The 19,288-nt window shown below is 46.6% G+C and overlaps 2 protein-coding genes across 5 annotated transcripts in view; one reads left to right on the top strand and one right to left on the bottom strand.

Moving 5' to 3' along the window:
• The window catches only part of LOC119164059 (uncharacterized), a 236,684-nt gene that overhangs the window by 109,215 nt on the left and 108,181 nt on the right, over positions 1 to 19,288 (bottom strand). The gene's annotated exons all lie outside the window — the stretch shown is intronic.
• The window catches only part of LOC119164058 (venom metalloproteinase antarease-like TtrivMP_A), a 28,514-nt gene continuing 19,912 nt past the window's right edge, over positions 10,687 to 19,288 (top strand). Inside the window, exons 1-3 of the mRNA XM_037416166.2 lie at positions 10,687 to 10,841; positions 13,565 to 13,737; positions 17,816 to 17,908. Coding sequence (XP_037272063.2) covers positions 10,772 to 10,841; positions 13,565 to 13,737; positions 17,816 to 17,908 — 336 coding nt within the window. The 5' untranslated portion in view covers positions 10,687 to 10,771. The remainder of the gene's footprint in view (positions 10,842 to 13,564; positions 13,738 to 17,815; positions 17,909 to 19,288) is intronic.

Genomic DNA, 19,288 nt, shown 5'->3' with positions numbered 1-19,288 from the left:
GAGGCCTCTGGAGATATTATGGCTGAAGACTGCATAGAGAGCATGAATAGCAGGCTCACGCAGCTGATCGAAACCAAACAATTCCCATCATGCAACGATGGAAAACACAAAGAAGGAACCGAAAGATTAGGTAAATTATAGCGTTGCTGAATAGTCAGATTGAGAAGCACACGCAAACACTCGTGAAACAGTGGGAAGAAGCTTGCAACTAGGCAGATGGTAGAATCAAACGTGGCGGCGGCTGGAACCTTATAAGACCCCTATTGAATGCCAGCAAAACTAAATTTAACAAGTTGATTGATTTGATTGATATGTGGGGTTTAACATCCCAAAACCACCGTATGATTATGAGAGACGCCGTAGTGGAGGGCTCCGGAAATTTCGACCATCTGGGGTTCTTTAACGTGCACCCAAATCTGAGCGCACGGGCCTACAACATTTCCGCCCTAAATCTAACAAGTGAATGACCACTGCAAAACTAGTACATCAAGTGAGCTAGTTCAGGACTCAAAGAGGTAATCATGCAGCAGCTCGTGGAAAAATATCTCGTACTGAAACAACCGGGCGATAGCAGTTATACGTGGAGTATTGCGCACTACTATGCGAGGAGATGGACGGTAATTTCTGCGCGAAAGTTGCGTCGAGCTGCATGATAAATACTTGGGGGTAGGCCGGGTGGAACGATTTCACTGGCGGGCAGAGTCGCGGAAGCATGCATGGCAGCGGTCACTCGTCGAAGGGCGCGTTCCTCAGGTCCCCACTCCAGCGAGAAGCCGAGCGACATGAAGGATCTCGCTACTTCTTTAATGTATACAGGGTCAATTTAGAGCGGTGGTGTCTGCCTGTGTCCGACCAACCAGCGCTTGGAGCCCCAATTCTCAAACTGTCCGTGGTTTGAACGATCAGTAATCAGTAAGGTTCAGTCTCGTTGTCAAAAACAGTTCACTGAACAATGTCATAAGAAAACAGGGATGACGTTTCGGGATCCGTACGGATCCCTTGTTCACAATGAAATGACAGCTGAACAGCCGATTCTTATGCAGCCTCGAGCGCATGACATGACGCCACACGTCACTAAATTTTGCATCGTCACTATGACATCAGAAGACATTGTCCCATGGTCAACGGTGAGCCGATCCTGGAGGCACTGCGGAACCATTTGGGATGGACAATGTTTCGAACGTCTCATATCCCGGAGTCTATGCAAAGCTGCCCCGGGTGCGGAAGGCTGTTGACCGGGTGAGGGAGAATGAATACAATGAACTGAGAGGATCAAGAAGATGGTTTTCGTCGTGAAATCGTCTTGGGAAAATGCATTGAGAATGGCTTTTTGTTAGCAAGAATACAAAGAACTCGTCCGCCATGCCCCCACTATATCCATGCTTAGTTTTTCCATTCTCTCGCCTTAACGTATCTGCTGTTATTAAAATGTTAGGCGGTCAGTGGGAACATGGTGAGACCTTCGTATTGTTAGACGACTTAATAAGTCTTCACTTGTCTTTGCAGCCGCCTTACGGACGAGATGCGGCCACAATGCACTTTCCATAAAGTTGTTTGGTTAATATTTTTGACAGGTAAGGTGAATGCCTGCCTTTGACTCAACTGAAACGATGGGTTGCAACTTCTGTGCTCGATGATGACGGCCATACAGTAATGGGAATAATCGGGTCACTTGCTTTTTCTTGACTTTTTATACTAATACAAAATTAAAGATGAATGTTGTGTTACATGTTTCACAGTGAGAAGTATTTAAACAGCTGACCTTTGAAGGATTGAAAGTAACTATTGCAGGCGAATAACAAATAACTGATGAAATTCAGAATCAGACAATGACTTCGTTTCTTTCCGATAATTCTGACACTTCTGGGGCGTCTATTTTTTGGATTTGGTGTTATGATTTGCATACCGGTGACATGTCTGCTTTGAGGTCATGATGGTTAGTGAACTTGCTTATGCTGGTTGCTGAAAGTGCACATGCAGAAAAGTTTCACGTAAACATAGTGACGAGTTGGTACTTGCCCTATTATACGTGTGTTCTCTGCCCCCTACGCAATTCGCGCTTTATAACCCATCAATCATAACTGTTCAGGTTTTACATTCCAATAATCACGACGTGTTTGTGAGGGAGCGTGCTCTGAAAATTTTCACCATTTGGCGCTCTTTAGCGTACAACTTAATTCTACGTAGATGGGCTTCAAGCATTTAGCCACTATTGAAATGCAGCCGCCATGATTGAGAGTGAACCTGCACCCTGGGGCGTAGCAGAGTTGATACCCTACGTGCTAAGCCACCATGGCGGGTCACTATTATAGATATTAATTGTTGGGGTTTCACGTTCAATAGCTGCGATGTAATTACGAGGGATGCCGTAGTGAAGGGCTCCGGAAATTCCGACGTAAATTTAAGTACACGGGCCTCCAGCATCTCGCCTGCATCGAAAATGCGGGTGCCACGGCCGGGATGCGATCGCGGGACCTACGGTTCCACCGCCCCGTTCCTTCTTGGTAACACGTCTACCCAAGAAACGGAGCCGGCCCGGCGTTGCCAGTCCCTTCCTCGCTTGCCTGACGCATTCCCGAGAAACGGTGCCCCAGCTTATGGGGGATTTCCACTGGTAGATCCGGAATGGCCGCCGAAATCTTGGAGTGAGCACTCTGAGTGTGCCAAACCAGATCTGCGAGTGGAAACACGTGAATGCCCCGCGTGAAGTCTCTCCGAAAGTTTTTTTACGCATACGTCACTAAACCGGTACCGGAAACTATTTTCTTTTCTGCTCTCGACGTTTCAATGACACCTGTGTCGCCACTGCAAAGCACGCATTTCAGCCACGCAGTCTCGCGGAAAGCAGGGCTACCACTTTCCAACTTTAGGAATGTAAACAAAAGCACAGGGTTACTAGACCACCTCAAGAACGCTGAGGGCAGCCCAGCTTCCCGACTGTACCGGAAATGACAGCAACGCATTCTCGGAGTTACGGCGAAATCCGTCTCAGCAAGACGGAGCACGTGGAACGCCCCGTCGCGGAGTATACTGCTCCGAATCTACCAATAAAAAATGCGAACTTGCTCCGAATCTACCAGCGAAACGCGGATTGTCAGCTTTGGAGCAAGGAAACTTGCTCCCGCTCGACGAGTGAAATTCGCCAGTACTCTGCCTCCCCTGCTCTTTCCACGAAATTGCCTGTCCGGTGACGCGGAGAGCCACGGGCAACAAGGACGGGGGGATAAAAGGAGTGCCCGGGAAAAGACGAGGGGTCTTTGGCTACTATAGGAGAGCCTGCCAGCTGGACACTGGCACGACCAGCTTAGGCTGCACTGCGGGTCATTTAGTTTTTGCTGTCATTTTGCATTGTAATCAGTTGTGTACTGTTGTGCCACAGAAGGCCCGTTTACATTGACCCGACGAGGGCGCGTTGAGTCGAAGTAAACAGGTTTTCTGGACTCGCCCTCCCCATGTATAAGCGGACGCGTCGGGGCGCAGAGTCGTCGTGGCGAGTCCCGTCGACCCGGAGACAGGGGGTAGGTTCACCGAACTCGCCGCGCTCAGAAAGGGCATGTATAACTGGTCGCGCTGAGTTGGCGGCTCGTGACCTCTCCCGCCCGTCGCCGTCTCCGCTTCCCCTGTCCCCATCACTCCGACGTTGCTCTTTCTCTGTCGGCCGGCACGTGCGGTACGCGCGGAGGACATCGTTCTGTTATGCGGTAAATGCAGATCACTTTTACGTTTAAATCTTGCTTGGCACGTCTTACGAGAGCTTGTTGGTTATCGTTCTCACGACCGGCTATTTTGCTCTGCCCGTAGCAGGAAATCGGCTTGTGCGCCAGATATCTCAAATAAGTGCACATGAACGCTTTAATAAAGTTTCTGGTCACCTCGCCATCAGAATACATTAGCGTAAATTCACAGAATTGTCTACTAATGCACAGCATTCAAACTCTGCTTGCATTTATTTTGCGTTCTTCACAGCCAGGTTCGACTATGAAAAGGCAAATACTTTCGGGTATTTTATTCTTTGTAAGTTTTGTTTTGGGTTTTTTTGCAAGTGGTGTAAATTGACTTTATCACAAAAATTAAGTGCCTTTACCAATACGTGTAATTTCCCCCAGAGAAAAAGCGTAGTCCAGGGTTGGTTTCGCTCTTTTTAATTCGTGTTTTATGAATCCCTGAATGAACCTTTGCATTTCGAACGTTTTTTCGGGTTTAGTGTTCGGGTTTTGGAGGAGATGAGGGTCGTTCTACGCCAAATATCCCAGACAGTACGCTATACCATCTACGATTACACTCTAAAAAGTAATGGTTGGTCACTTTACTACACTATTCATTTTTGGAACAAATTTTCTAAAGAAAATTTTAATTTCTTAAATATGGTGGCAGTTAGGTTGCGACGAAACTTCGAAAAAGTGAAATATTATATGCAGCACGGTAAAACGATTCTATTCGGTAGGAAAAGAACCACATCTCTTTGTTAAAACGCATTCACCACTAGTGTATGTTAATGTGCTTTGCGGGGAAGCAATTCAGTGTTCTTGACCAAAATCAGAAATTTTTACAGCTTTTCAACTTTTCCAGAGACAACGCAGCTGCATAGCTTGCTTGCATTGTTGACGCTAAATGGGGGAAAAACACGAGTCGCGAAGACAGTAGTTTGGAAGCGCTGGCACATGAACTTTGAAAAATTTGCAATATTGTTCATGTTCAGGCACTTATTGGTCTGTGTGGCGCTCCATATAAAAAAATATACACTTTGGATCATTTCAAAGGGTGCAGAAACGATATTTATTTCTGTAAGTTTAATACGAATTTTTGTTTTACGCGAGAAAATATTATTTATATTCGGTACGGCGAATTCCTGGAGAGACCAGCCAGGGGTGAACAGAGGACGGTGTGTCAGGCTGCGGATAAGCCTGCGGCGAGCGCTGTGTCGCAACAGAACCACTTCTGTCACCGCGTTGTGCAGTGTTAGCCAAGACACCTACACAACCATAAAGTTCAGCTGGTGCAAACTGAGAAAAAATACCAAGACAGCCATCGTGGTGGCGGAGAGACAACTGCGTAAACCGCAGCCCACAGCGGCGAGAGCGCAGGCTTGGAGGAGCGGAAACCGGTACCGGAAGATGGGCTTTCGGCTCGCCTCGACGCAAAGCATCGCTGCGATCACCGCTCACCTCAACTCGTCCGTTCGAGTTCATATAAACTCGGGCGCGTCGAGGTAAGCTGAACCCGCCATTCAACTCAGCCCGCCCCCATGTCCATGTACACGGGGCTAGACATGTTCCTCGTTCGGGAGCACGTCTCACAAGATCGAGTCCTGTTTCGACAAACCGTCTCCCCCTTTTCCAGCGCCGCCTTCCGTGCAGAAGAACCGTGCAGTTCCGGGGATAACGTCGCTTCCTCCGCCGAACCACTTTGCAGTTCCGGGTATGGCTATGTCTCCCCCTCCGAGCCCGAGAACTGGTCTCGCAGAAGAGTCCAAAAACACTATTTAAGGCCGTGCCGGCCCCATGTTAGAGGATTTTGCCCCAGCCGACGTTGTCGTGCTGGCCGGCCCTGTACAAACGACAACCTGCTATAGTAAACGCTCCTTTTGTTGCTGTTTTCCAAACGGATTGCCTCCCTGTTTCACCTTCGGGCTAAGGCTTCATCGAAGTCCGCTCGACGGCTCGCCGCTCTTCGCCACCGCTACCATCGCGACAGAGCAAATTCCTAACAGTGGTTGGCAGCTTCGGGATACGATATTTTACGTTTGGCACGCCGGATCAGACCCCTGGAAGCTCGAGCTCGACCGACCTGATATCAGCGTTTGGATACGCTGGTATACGCTACCCTGTCCTCATCATTCGGCAAGCTGGGACAAGCAACCCCGGATCTCAACATTGGCAAGTTGGACCGGATCCCTGAAGGCCTGACACTGTTCGACGGCAGCCACGAGTTGGACCATCGTCGGCTACTTTGGTTGGGTGAGTGCCCAACGTTTACTGTTCGTTTCGCCAGACCTCTCTAGCACAGGCAGATGGTAGGAGAACGCTTTGTGTTTTGTTGGTTGTAATTTATTATTCACGTGCTCTAAACCATGAGACTAGCTTTAGAGTACGGTGAATATCAATAGCAGAGCATCACGAGAAACGAGGTCGCGATGGAGCAGTACCTGGTGCAGGACCTCCTCGAAATTTGTCGAGTCATGGGGATTTCCACCGGGTCCGCTAAAACAAAGGAAGCGATTCTCGAGGTGATGCGGGCAGATAATGTGATGGCCGAGGAAGCTGACGAGTTTTGGGAGCTCGTTTGTGAGCAAAAGTAGAAGGCCAAAGAAGCTCAAAGGCACGAACAAGGGTAGGCCGAGGAGAGCAGAAAAAGGAGAGAGCATGCTCTCAGAATGGAAGAGCTTGATCATAAAATTGAAGCGATTAAGTGGCAGCGAGCACAATACCGACTCAGACCCTTCAGAATGGACGAGAACATCGTGTCTTTTCTCGTTAGTTTTGAAAGGGTCTGCGACGATATTGGTGTTGGGCGAGACTTGTGGTCGGAAAAGCTTGCCACGTTGCTTCCGTGCAAAGTCGCAAGCATTTTGGAGTGCTTATCCATCGAGGAAACGTTTGGTTTCTGCTGGTCTGGTGATTCGATCAGCATTTGGAGGGTGCTTGCTTTGGCCAGAGTGGTTCGGCTTTGCGTTCGACTCCGTCGTTCCAGTGAACCTCTGCAGGCCTATGGAAGTCTCAACGGGCCGAGAGAGCGGAACGGCTACCGACGGTCAACCAGCATCCCTCCTTCCGAGCCGCGCTGACGGCTCAAAACTCCGGATGCATTGTCTGGCGGCAGGGGTGCTGTTGTGCCACAGACATGTTCCTCGTTCGGGAGCACGTCTCACAAGATCGAGCCCTGTTTCGAGGAACTGTCTCCCCCTTTTCCAGCGCCGCCTTCCGTGCAGAAGAACCGTGCAGTTCCGGGGATAACGTCGCTTCCTCCGCCGAACCACTTTGCAGTTCCGGGTATGGCTACGTCTCCCCCTCCGAGCCCGAGAACTGGTCTCGCAGAAGAGTCCAAAAACACTATTTAAGGCCGTGCCGGCCCCATGTTAGAGGATTTTGCCCCAGCCGACGTTGTCGTGCTGGCCGGCCCTGTACAAACGACAACCTGCTACAGTAAACGCTCCTTTTGTTGCTGTTTTCCAAACAGATTGCCTCCCTGTTTCACCTTCGGGCTAAGGCTTCATCGAAGTCCGCTCGACGGCTCGCCGCTCTTCGCCACCGCTACCATCGCGACAGAGCAAATTCATAACAGTACATAAAGTTGTATTAGTAAAACGTCCAACGGTGAAGGCGTCTTCCTCCGGGAAAAACTCACGAAGACGGCTGTGATTATTCTCGCGAAGCAACGGACCTGGCTTTGCTTCGCCACCAAGAACCTGATCCGTACCGTATACTCACTTCGGACGAAAATACACTGTTACCATATAGCCAAGCAACGCATGATCATTAGATTTTGTCTTAGAGCATTATATTACCAATAACTTGCTAAAACTGAAAGCGTTGCTGCCATTCAGATTAATTATACAATTTAAGTAATGCTATCAGCTTTGAAGGTACCGCGGTCTGGGGCTTGAAGTTCGACGTCAAGTTTGTTGTAGCCTGTTATAATACACAGCACATTTTTTCACATTTACCGGGACTGAAGAAGGTCGTATAAGTGGACCCAGACTACCAAATTATAATTTAACTGCAATGTCATCAGCTACATACTAAAATTTATTTCTTTCTGCGGGGGAAAGATAACAGTGAGGTCAAACCATGCTAAGAAAAATTTGGTAGATTTCACGTACCATAAGAATCGACGTTATGCGATGCATGTGGAGGGAAGGTGATTGGGTCGCATTTTTTTTTTTGTTGAGCGACACGTCACGAAATGACGCTAACTATGTGTACAAATCTCGCACTCACAGCCAGTTGTTTGCACTTGCTAATACGCATGTTCCAGTTGGCATCGTTGCGCAACACCGTAAGCTGATATGGAGCACTGATGCTCGCGAGGATGCTGGCCCTGGACACGGATATATAAATCAACTTCATCCCATAGCACCTAACCACAATTGAAGTCTACCCGACGTGACAGCTATATCAGAGGAGTACATATGTGATGTTTCTAAAATGGGGTAGGCAGCACTGGAACCACTATTGACGTTTCACGAAGACTAGCATCTAAAAGTAGTTCCGAAACCTGCGTAGATCTGGGGTAAAATGGTTCAATGCCACACAGAATGCTTAGGTTTGGTTCCAGCTGGGATCCTGACATTTATTTTTTTCCATTCGTGGTGTCGACGTACCAACGTCAGGTATTTCTGAATGCTCGCGCGTTACAATTGTCCATGTGTGTTCCCGTCGTTCGTCAGTAGATACTAAGTGTTAATTGATTTGTGGAGTTTAAACTCCAAAAACCACCATATGCTTATGAGAAACTCCATAGTGGAGGGCTCCGGAAATTTCGACCACCTGGGGTTCTTTAACGTGCACCCAAATCTGAGCACACGGGTCTACAACGTTTCCGCCCCCATCGAAAATGCAGCCGCCTCAGCCACGATTCGATGCCCCGACCTGCGGGTCGGCAGCCAAGTACCTTAGCCACTAGACCGCGGTGGCGGGGCACATGCCAAGTGTCCATCACCTGTGGTACAAACACGCATATTAGTGGCACATGCTCGCCCCTGGGTATGGGCCACTGCCTGGCACGAAACGTCTGACGATGTACGCGACGGGAATGTGACGTTCAAAGTTCGAGAAGCGCGTCATATTCGTCAAGCTTCCTTACCATACAATGCTAATTCTGGTTGACGCCAAGTTAAGGGCGTGATCACGAGAGCACCCAAACGTAAGCGGCTCAATAGATACGCTCAAAGTCGCCAAAGTTCACTAAGAAATGCATCGCATTAAAAAACAATGACGTCGAAAAACGTTTTAAACTCCTCGACCACTTACGTTTGTGGCTCTGACGCAGTTTAACTTTCTTACGTTTACGCGTGAAAGCTATATTGGCGTCACGTTTTTGTGACGTAACACATAGGAAGTATGACGACGTGACGTCCCGGCCAAGCCAAGTGGCGAGAAAAATTGTAAATATCTTCAAGCCTAAGAAAGAACAAAAAATGTTCTAGTCCGGGTGAAAGCTGTACAAACTATGGAGCATTAAATTCGGCGATGTATCACTGTGTTTTTTTATTTCCTCTTAACGCGACAGCGCTAAAAAAAAGCTCGTTTCGCAGAAATTCCGGTTTCGGCGTTGGCATCGTTGGTTGTGAGCGAAAAATAATTTTAAGCGTGACAGAAAAATCGAGAACGATGTAAATAAAATACATAAATGATAAAAGTTGCTGAAGCATAGTGAGACCTGAACCAAGGTTGTTTTGGTTCGTGTATTTGCGTGGGTTCGGGTATTCGCGTGGCAAGCGGATGTTTTACCACACGGCCATGCTTTTTTTTTCTTTTTTACAGCAAAAGCTGTCCTGAGATCAAAATTCTGGTCACGCGCTGCCGTAACCAGTCGTCGCACAATGCGAATAGCGTAACGAGTGGCTCATCTAATGCTCCAACCCATTACAAAAGCTTGTTCTTGTTCACCTATTAACTGTGGCGCATACCCACTTCAGACCCAATTCCTCATCGCCATCAGCCACTGCGCGAACAATTGCCGCAAAATTCCTTGCAAGTGTTTAGCGGATACCACGCTTCTCAGAAGAGTGCCAAAAAATATCAGCGAATGCAGGCCTACTACGCAAAAATTTTATTATTAATGCCGTAGTGGGTATCTACCAAATGTGCTTGTAGCAGTTATCCAATGAGTGTTTAGAAAAAGATCTGAAAGGCTGCTGTTCTAGCTTTCGTTGTGACTGAGCTGCGCCATCCTCGCAGGCCTAATTGGACAACTTCGGGGGCGACACGCTCTCGAAGGGGGCGTTTCGCTGCCGCTTCATTGTGGCTCGGACACGCAAAGTTACCCATTGGCGACTCTGTAGGTCGAAACCTACAGACTGCTAAACTTGTGCGTAGCAAACGTGTGACATGCGTGAAGCCAACGCTAGACGTCAGACGCCGCGTGACGCCAATGTGCGAGATGACACGACGACGACAGTTGAAGCCCTTTACCATCAAGAGGCAGCAGTTCAACACGCTGCCCTCATCTTCAGTGACAAGCTACGTCAAACTAGATATGTAGGTCATTGCTCCTATGATGCGAAATTTATGGCACTAAATAAAAAAATCATATTACATTGTCATTAAAATCCATCTGTAATGATTAATATTACAGTTTTCAATGTGTACCCCCTATTAAATTGCACGGTTCAAATACGTTACCACTAAACATTTTCACTTTCTGGCGGATCAGATGAGAACTAAGTGACAACTGTCACGACATCAGTCGCAGGGCAATCGTACTTGTTTTTCTGGACGACTTCACTATGATGTTTGTCCGGGCTTATGATAGATGTCAGATACTTTTTTTTCTGTTTTGTCTGATAGATATCCCAGTGATCAAAATGTGAAACGTCTCTTTGCGACATTTACTATAACCGTCTTTAAAGTAAAACATGGATGTTATGATGTCTTTGAAAGCGCCAACGTTGTGTTATGCGATAATAAAAGCAAACAGTCGAGCTTATTCTGTCGACGTCAGCGCCGCGATTGTTCTCCGCTTTGACTGGAACAGCACACTTAAATAAGGTTCTCACCATAGCTGCATCACCCTGGCATCTTCTGCACACGAGTAGTGCACCTCTGCTATAATGACATTCCTGGGAAATCACAGCGTGCCAATCTATGCGCTATTGTTGCTACTGGCAGGTGTCGTGGCAGGTAAGCACTTATTACATCCTGTAGGAGTATTGCACACAATTGAAATTTTAGACTACATATTTTACAGAAATTTATGGTTCTTTTGCTGCTCGAGAAAAATTTTGCCTTTTACTTGCATGGCACCCAATATACTGCCCTAATTAAACTTCATAGCCAAGGCTGCCTTAACATGCAGTTCCGGTGTTCACTGAAGTTTCACTTTGTTAGCATGTAGCACTGCAAAGTGCATCATACTAGATTACGTGGAACCTGCCTCCAGTTCCATTGACAAAACACGTAGTTCATTCGCTAGCATGCGTGACACTGTCCACCTATTTCATATACTTATGTTCTTATTACTGTATTCATAACCCCAGAAAAAAAGAAAACTTGACAACTTCTTTTTTTGTTAGAGCTTGGCTACAATGCATCTTCAAAAGAAGGCAGCACGTGACGGTGAAAAGCAAAGAACACCATTGGAAAGGATTACAATATACTAAACCAATCGTTCATGCTAGTAACACTCTAACATACCAGTGCCTAATGCTTGCCGAAATAGTATAAGCATTATGGCACTTCCCTTGATTTGTAGACAATCATCTTGAAAGTATGCTACAGCCGATTGATGCCCCGTAGAGCTTTGTACGTAATTGAGCAAGGCGATTGGTGGTCACGTTATCTTGAATGACAATTAAGATAGTAAAGGAACTGACAACGATACCAATCAAAGTATGTGGAATGTTTAGAAGTAATTGTAATGGAATGCTGAAGAAAGAGAATTGAAAGAAAAGGTGACTTGCTGATGGCACGGACCAAACCTGTGACTTTAAAATAACGCGTTCGATGCACTAACACTGAGATACAGTGGTGGTCAACGTTTCGTCCATTTTTGGGGGTGTATATGTGTATTGAAACCCGGGAAACCTAGTCAGCGCTGCTGTAGCCATGATGGCGAGACTAATGATAGACCATATACAATCAGTGAAAAGAGAAAGCTTTAAAATTTGAAAAATTACACCGTCTCCCACTAAAGGGAGATGCGAAGTAGCAGGCGCTAATGCTTAGACTGGCGGTGGCACTGACGCTGGCTCTCATCGCAGCGTCGTGAAGGAGAGAAATTCGGGGAAGCTCAAAGCACGCATGCAGTGATGGTACGCTGTTACCTAGTGGAGCATGTCAATCGCTGGTAATGACAACGAGAGACAGAAGTCGAGGAGGGTGGTGATTTGGGCTTGTTGGTATGGTAGCATAATAATATATGGTAGCGCACACAAAGAACATGCAGAAGGCACAATCTGTGTTGTCTTGAATGTGCCTTCTCTAGTCCATGTCCTTTGTCTGCGCTACCATATAATATCGAAAGATAGAAGACTCTGATGAAACACAGAGACCATCAGTTTTAGTTTACACGCAAGCTGCGAATTTTTATTGTTCAACAAAGCACAGGAGAAATCTCCCGCCGGCAGTACCTTGGAGGTTAAAATCCCGTGCCGATATATACGATGATTGATATGTGGGGTTTAACGTCCCAAAACCACCATATGATTATGAGAGACGCCGAAGTGGAAGGCTACGGAAATTTCGACCACCTGGGTTCTTTAACGTGCACCCAAATCTGAGCACACGGGCCTACAACATTTCCGCCTCCATCGGAAATGCAGCCGCCGCAGCCTGGATTCGATTCCGCGACCTGCGGGTCAGCAGCCGAGTACCTTAGCCTCTAGACCAACGAGGCGGGGCTGCCGATATATACAGGATGGTCAGTTAGCGTTTGTGCCTCGCGAGCAGTCGGTTTTTTTGATCAAGAAACTCGCTAGCGGACGCTGCCTGCGTCGGCGTTGCGCGTCGAGAGAAAGAGGGCGCGTAGGAGAGGAGAAAGAGTAGTAGGGCACGTGCATGCGCAATAGGGGTGTATACGCCACTGGGAGGGATGCCTAAAAAGAGACGGTAGAGTGAGCGTAGGCTTGCAGACTGCCTGCGTCGCCGTTGCGAGGTGAGAGAGAGGGAGAAGAGGGGACGCGCATGCGTAGTGGAGTTCGGACACCGCCGGCTCCAACTCACTCATAAGATGCTTCACATCTAAAAACCTCGAACAAGAAGGAGCGACTTCGGGCAATGCTTCGACAAGTGGTCTTATGTTTTTCAAGGTTGCAGCTGTCTACCTTAGCGCATGTATATGCATGCTTCGTATTCTTATGTATTGTGCAGTAGATTCATAATAACTAGTTGCGTCATTCGTGGAATTTGGTCAGAACAATCGAAAGCAGCCGTGAAGCTTTCTACACAAACAATACTGGCCGGCGCCGTGCGAGAGCCCTTCAAGCTTGACCAGTTCTGCACGGTCATAAGTGAGAAAAGGGAAAATGCGTTTAACACTATGTCCTGCAGGCGAAGAGATTTGTGTACATCTGCGTAGAACAGCAGGCTAGAGCGCAATAGCTCAGGCCAACCTAGCTCTCTGGCTTCAAATAAATTCTCACTCTCTCTTGTATAACGTCTCATGTTTTATTCCATGCATTTCCGCGAATGAATCAAAGTTTGAGCTTGTTTCTGTCTTGATATTACAATGTCCCGTTTGCTTGCGCTGCAAAGTTGTGATTACGGGATTATAATAACAATTCCACTTAACTCTTCTGCATTCAGCTGAATTGTGCACTATGTCGCAAGGAAACGTATCGACGAACTTAATCCTATTTCCTCTATTTTCACGTCTTTGACCATTTATTCTCACGTCCTTGGCGTAGGCTTGCAGGAGAACATGGTCGTCTACCCCCGTCTCCTCGAAGAAAGAGGGAATGATGGTGCGATGATCGTTAGCATTCACGATGGATTGGCCCTCAACTTACGAAAAGTATCCGTCACAGCGCCGACGCTTGTGGTTCACGAACATGAAAATGGGAAACCTATCGTTCGTTTCGTAAGTACAACATGAGAGACACAAATGTTTTCCCGTTTATGTGAGTAGCTCTTTACTGTTTTAGCTATTTCGCCAGGTTTAATAATGTTCGGTGTTTATTTGTGATTAGACGGAGTTTTACAGCAGCTTTCGTCCCAGCGTTCTCCAGTTCCCATTTCATTATTTTTTAAATCAAACAAGAAAGGTAAACCATACATGGTCACGAAATTTCATACCTTTGCTCAGGAGTACAGAACCCCGCTTCATGACCAAGCAACAGGTTATATGATTCTCACAGTGGTATCACATCAAAATAAGTAGAATGTGGAGGAGAAAAAAAATAGTTTAAAACAAAGATTACTAGTGTATTTGATGGCGTTATAATAATGTCAGGAAGAAAACCAAAATGAGACTTAAACTTAATCCATCAACGTGCAGTTAGGCTGAAAAAATGCCGAAAATATGGTAATAGAAACGAACAAGTGAAGCTGAAAATAGAAGGATATAAGTGATTCTGGATTAACAGCTTCTTTGACCAGTGCGCATCTGGCGGCGCAGATCTAAACCACGCACTTTCTTCTGCATGGCCCCTGAGATCCTCTTCGACAGGGTCACGAAAAAAAGCCAACTCATAGAACACACTGACGCAAGCGATCAACGCGGCCAGATTGCCACTACAAGACACTTCGGTAGATGTATTAGGGTCGAGTCGAAGCGGCAAGTGCGTAAGATCCGGCAAATAGGTTTGTCGTACTTGAACTGGTATTAGCCCCGGGAAGTTGGGTTGGCGCCACCTGGTAGGATGCCTAGATCACGGTGGCCTAGATGACGTCATGGCAAGGACGCTTCGACGCCTGCCATGGCGCGCCTATACATAGCATGCGCTCGCATCGTACGCTGTTCCGCTGTTGGCGATCGCTTAAACTTGACTCAAGCTTTATGTCTAGTTCACACGGAAACATCCGCTTTCTACAGCGACCGAAATTCCCCTGCCACCGAAACGCAGCGTCGTTCGCACTGGACGCGCCCTGCGCCGCCGAATATGCCATCTACTACGGGGCGAACGCGGGATGGATGCGCTGTCACCCGGTTGTTGTCGCGGCTTGAAACGCTACTACGTTATCCGGTGGTGTATACTTCGACGATTCTCGTACGCAAGAAGCAAGAAAAGACAGTACTGCTTACTTTGCTGGCAAGTGGATGTCTTGTAATGCAAGAAGAGCAGAAAAACCACCGACACCAGCGGCGTTGGTGGATTTGTTTTGCTCTGCAAGACCGCAACAAGCTTGGTCACGCCCACAGCAAGCTCGGTCACCTCTTTCACGAAATACGGAGGCGAAGTAGGCACAGAGTAGGTTAAACTCCCGTTGGTTTCAACATTCAGTTACGTGCACTGCGGCATAACAAGTGAGTAGGGCTTGCCCGCCGTTTTTCAAAATTCCTTGACTGGCGCTCCTACTGGTCCGCGGTGACCGATTCGGCGGCAGACGCCGCAAAAATCGGTTCGAGAGCGATCGGCGCGGAGAGGGCCCTTTCGGCGAATCTCGCCGCCGCCGAACCGGATTCGGAGCACTTTCGGCGGCCGGAATGCTCAGTGTGAACGCGGCCTTAGATCAATGATGAAAACAGCATCAATGATGCTCTAAGTCAAACGATGAAAAGGCTTTGTTCAGTACAATCGCGAACGGCTACCGCGCTTTCCCGTGCACACTATACGATCAGATTTCTGTTGTAGCGCTGCTGAACTCGAGGATGGGGTCGATTCTCGGCCATGGCAGCAACATCAAGAACATGATTTTGCTTACATACAAAATTATTCTACAGTGAGTCCATACTGAAGTCGTGGTTTTGACACATAAGGCAGCATATATACATGAATAGGTAGCTTTTTTTTAGCGAGTGCTTCCTCTCAGAGATGTTTTCTCTTCTGTAAGGTGTGATATTTGTATCGAACACGTGCGCCTGGCTAGTTACAGCAGAGAATTTTTTTTGGCTTGTGTGCCAAGCTTTACGCACAGTTGCAAAAAGCCATGTAATATTGGGACTCGCAAAGTATCTCCTAAGCACTTGGCCGAGAATGCTATACCACAGCTACTGTATTTGTTTTTCTTATGTACTCGCTCCCTCCTCATGTAGTTCCATTTTACGTTTCCGTCGCAGTAATTTCGATGCTTTATCTCACTAAAAAACGAGTTGAGGTTAATTGCGAAATCTTCATGCAGCATCGTATTGCAACGATGCTGTTACACTCGTATAAGTACCGGTTCATATAGGCCACACTTAAATTCATTTTTCTTGCATATGTTTACACCCGAGCTTCATTAACTTGGTATGTGAATATGACGCGCGAGACCAGACACCGAGTCAGTGAGGCGAAGACCGGTCAATTACGTGGGCCACGTTGCTCAGAGCGCCATCGAAACTGTTCACAACGCTCATTTTGACTTTCAATTGTTTCCTTTGCAAACAATTGCTATCAACAGTGCTCCCACGTAAATTAAACACTACCGCTAGTGACGTGACGTCCGAACGCACCAGCGGTTCATGCAAATCGGAAATTGGCCACATAGTTCCAAGTGACTGGCTGTTAAGAAGAAATATTTACGCAATTCATATACATTAACATCTCAGCATTTCGCTGAACGTTTTGTGTGTGACCGTATTACTTGCTCGTTCAACATTATGATTTATGAATGCACTAAATTTTTGTTTTTGGTAGATTCACCTAACGCCTTTTTTTAGCAAAAAGCACAACATTGTCAAATCACTCGAATAATCTGTATAAAAACCGCAATGTATTTAGCGAATTCGAAAGCATTGTAATTTTATTTGTAGTTCTTCGGGACACACTTTCTAACCCCGCAATGTACGCTAAGTTGTGATGAAGTTTGAACTCAGCCTTTTAGCCCCGGTTTCTTAGCGTAAGCGGTGAAAACAACGAATGACTTGCTGTAATGCACCACCATTTTCACAGTGAATCTCCCGTTTGGACCACAGTTAGCCCATTAGACTATCGCAACTTTGTGCACCTCTTTGACTTTGCTAGCAGTGGAAACAGCCGCCTTCTATACCTTGGTAGACTTGCATCGCAAGAATGAGCAGTGGCCACCACCGCATCGCCTAAGCGCGGGCACATGGTGGACGCAGAAAAAGGTGATACTCTGCCTCAGAGCAAGTGAGTCCTTGCCGTGACGTCACACCCGCTTAGACTGCCGCGCCGCCAGTGTTAGTTGTCAGGGCTAATAGCACGTTACAATAAAGAACAAACGGTCAAGCAGGCCGATGCAAGAGGAGAGACACAGCCCTAGCGCTCCGTTTTCTTGTGTCGGTCCGATCGGCCTTTATTTCTTCGTTTTGTACCGCTCGAAATGCGAAACTGCGATGTAGTACGGACGTCATGAAACCACACGAAACGTTATGCGCTCAACCGTAAATGTGGAATGCGCAACCTCGGACACTGAATCTATGTTTGGCATGAAGATGTATATGTATGAATGAATGGGTACAGCCATATTAAATGTCCGGCAAGGTTCAAAGTGACCCGAGGTTAAGTCTCCCATGATGGAACGTAAACGCCTTGCCTTAACTCCACCGCTTGGGCTTGCTGGACTGCCCACATTTGGATGCCGAGGCCTGAGCTGCGCAGAGTGAGTGGTTGCCAAACTCGACGATAGGGCCTTTGGAGTAACCGTCATTATTCTCTATACTACACTAACATAACATGTATGAGAGTTCCCGGTCCTTCACGGCACAATTCGCATGTGTCGTTCCTGCTTGTCCAGATAGTCATTTTAGGTGGAATGGGTCACGAAAGGTGTCCGAATGTTAAAAATGAAATCAAGTTGATCGTACACAGACAACTATGAGGTTTATGAAAACAATGACAAATGCAATAGAGCCGTTTTATCTCCAATGAAGGAAATGCCAGCACTTCTGTGGCATATAGAATAGCAGTTGGCTTGGACAAGTGTCCAGTTCTTGAAGTGACAGGTCTGTACGCAAGTGGCTTTTACGTGTTTGTCACATGTATACAGTCAAAATGAACACTTGCAATATGACCAGCACATGCTCTAACAATAATGTTTTTCTTCGTCTGCAGTACAGAGGTGATGAAATCGACAGAAACCTTCATGAGGATGAAAAACAGCTGGCCACAGTAATGGTTAGCATAACCAACAACGCTCTTCATCTGGTATGCATTCAGATTACTGCCATTCGTTCTTGTACATGTTATCCTTGCTGAGTCAAATCCCAATCATAAATGTTACCCGGTCACCTAAAGGGGCCCGGAAACACTTTTTTGAGCAGACATGGAATGTATTCACTAAAGGCGCTTATTGCGTCATGAATGAAGTACCATGACAATTTTTTTTGAATCCGGAGTTGAAGATTTGTACGCTGCGATGGCACGCTCTTCTCTTGTCCTGACAAAAGTGCCGGAAGTAGAACAGGGGCGGAAAACATGGGGAAGAAAAAAAATGCGTCAGGCAAGCTTCGTGATTTTGATCATTTCCTGCTTTTTTCCCCTTCGAATGCGTGGCTTTTCAGAGCGATCGCGCGCACACGTGGCAAGTCGTGGCCTTACACGGCCGTCACCGTAACGACCGAGCACGTCATGCTCACAACAGCCAATGGCTGATACTTGGCCTGTGACGCAGTCATTTGCAAGTCTGTATAGCATCATCTGTCGAGAAAAGAGAAAGAGTTTTAGCTGGTTTGATTTTTCGTTGTCAATTCTAGGCCACGTGGTGCGCTATTATAATTGACTCGCGTGTTCTCGGGAGCTTCGACTACCGATCGGCAGCGTTTGCTGATCATGCTCAAAAAGTGTTGTAGGGTCCTTTTAAGCTTTTGCTAATGAATTAAAACAATGATCAGTAGATTGCATTGATCACCCCACTCGAAAGCCGTCTGCTCTTATTGGGACATTGCAGTGACTCCGGGATCAGACACATTGTAAAGCTTCTACGTCTCAAGTTATTTTTAAGTGCTTCCGAGATTGGTGCACTTTTTAATAAGTGAAGTTGTTATATTTAATCGCCTTTGATCAAGTGACTAGTATTACGTTATCGCGTGGTTTTAGAAATAAAAAAAGACATTTAGGCAAGATGGGATAAAGGCTGCGAACCATTATGTTACATATTTTGCCATAACTAGCTGCTATTTCATATTTTACCCAAAATGACCTGTGCCTCAATATAAGTATTAGAGATGTACTGAAACCGTAATGCCTGTGTGTTCGTGCGGTAATATTTTAGTACATGCATGGATGACAGATTGTCACCGACGCGTTTTGCTACGTCTAGGACAACTTTTTATGCAGTGCATTACCTTTTTAAATCTGATGCTTATTGTGACAAACTGTGGTACTTCTGTAAAGCCATCTGATTTTAACTCATGTTTACTGCTGCGGCTGTGTATGCAATTTTGGTACGTACATATTTGCTTTTAAAATTTTTATGCGCATTTATTTGTTACAATTTTTACACATTTCTAATATAAATTATTGAATTCCGCCTCGCTATGTGCTTCTGCGCAGTTACATTACGGGTGACGAGTTCCCGGTCTAACT

This window comes from Rhipicephalus microplus, chromosome 8, assembly GCF_043290135.1.
Source record: "Rhipicephalus microplus isolate Deutch F79 chromosome 8, USDA_Rmic, whole genome shotgun sequence".
Taxonomy (NCBI): domain Eukaryota; kingdom Metazoa; phylum Arthropoda; class Arachnida; order Ixodida; family Ixodidae; genus Rhipicephalus; species Rhipicephalus microplus.
The sequence above is the reverse complement of the archived record's forward strand: the minus strand, read 5'-3'. Positions and strand labels throughout refer to the sequence as shown.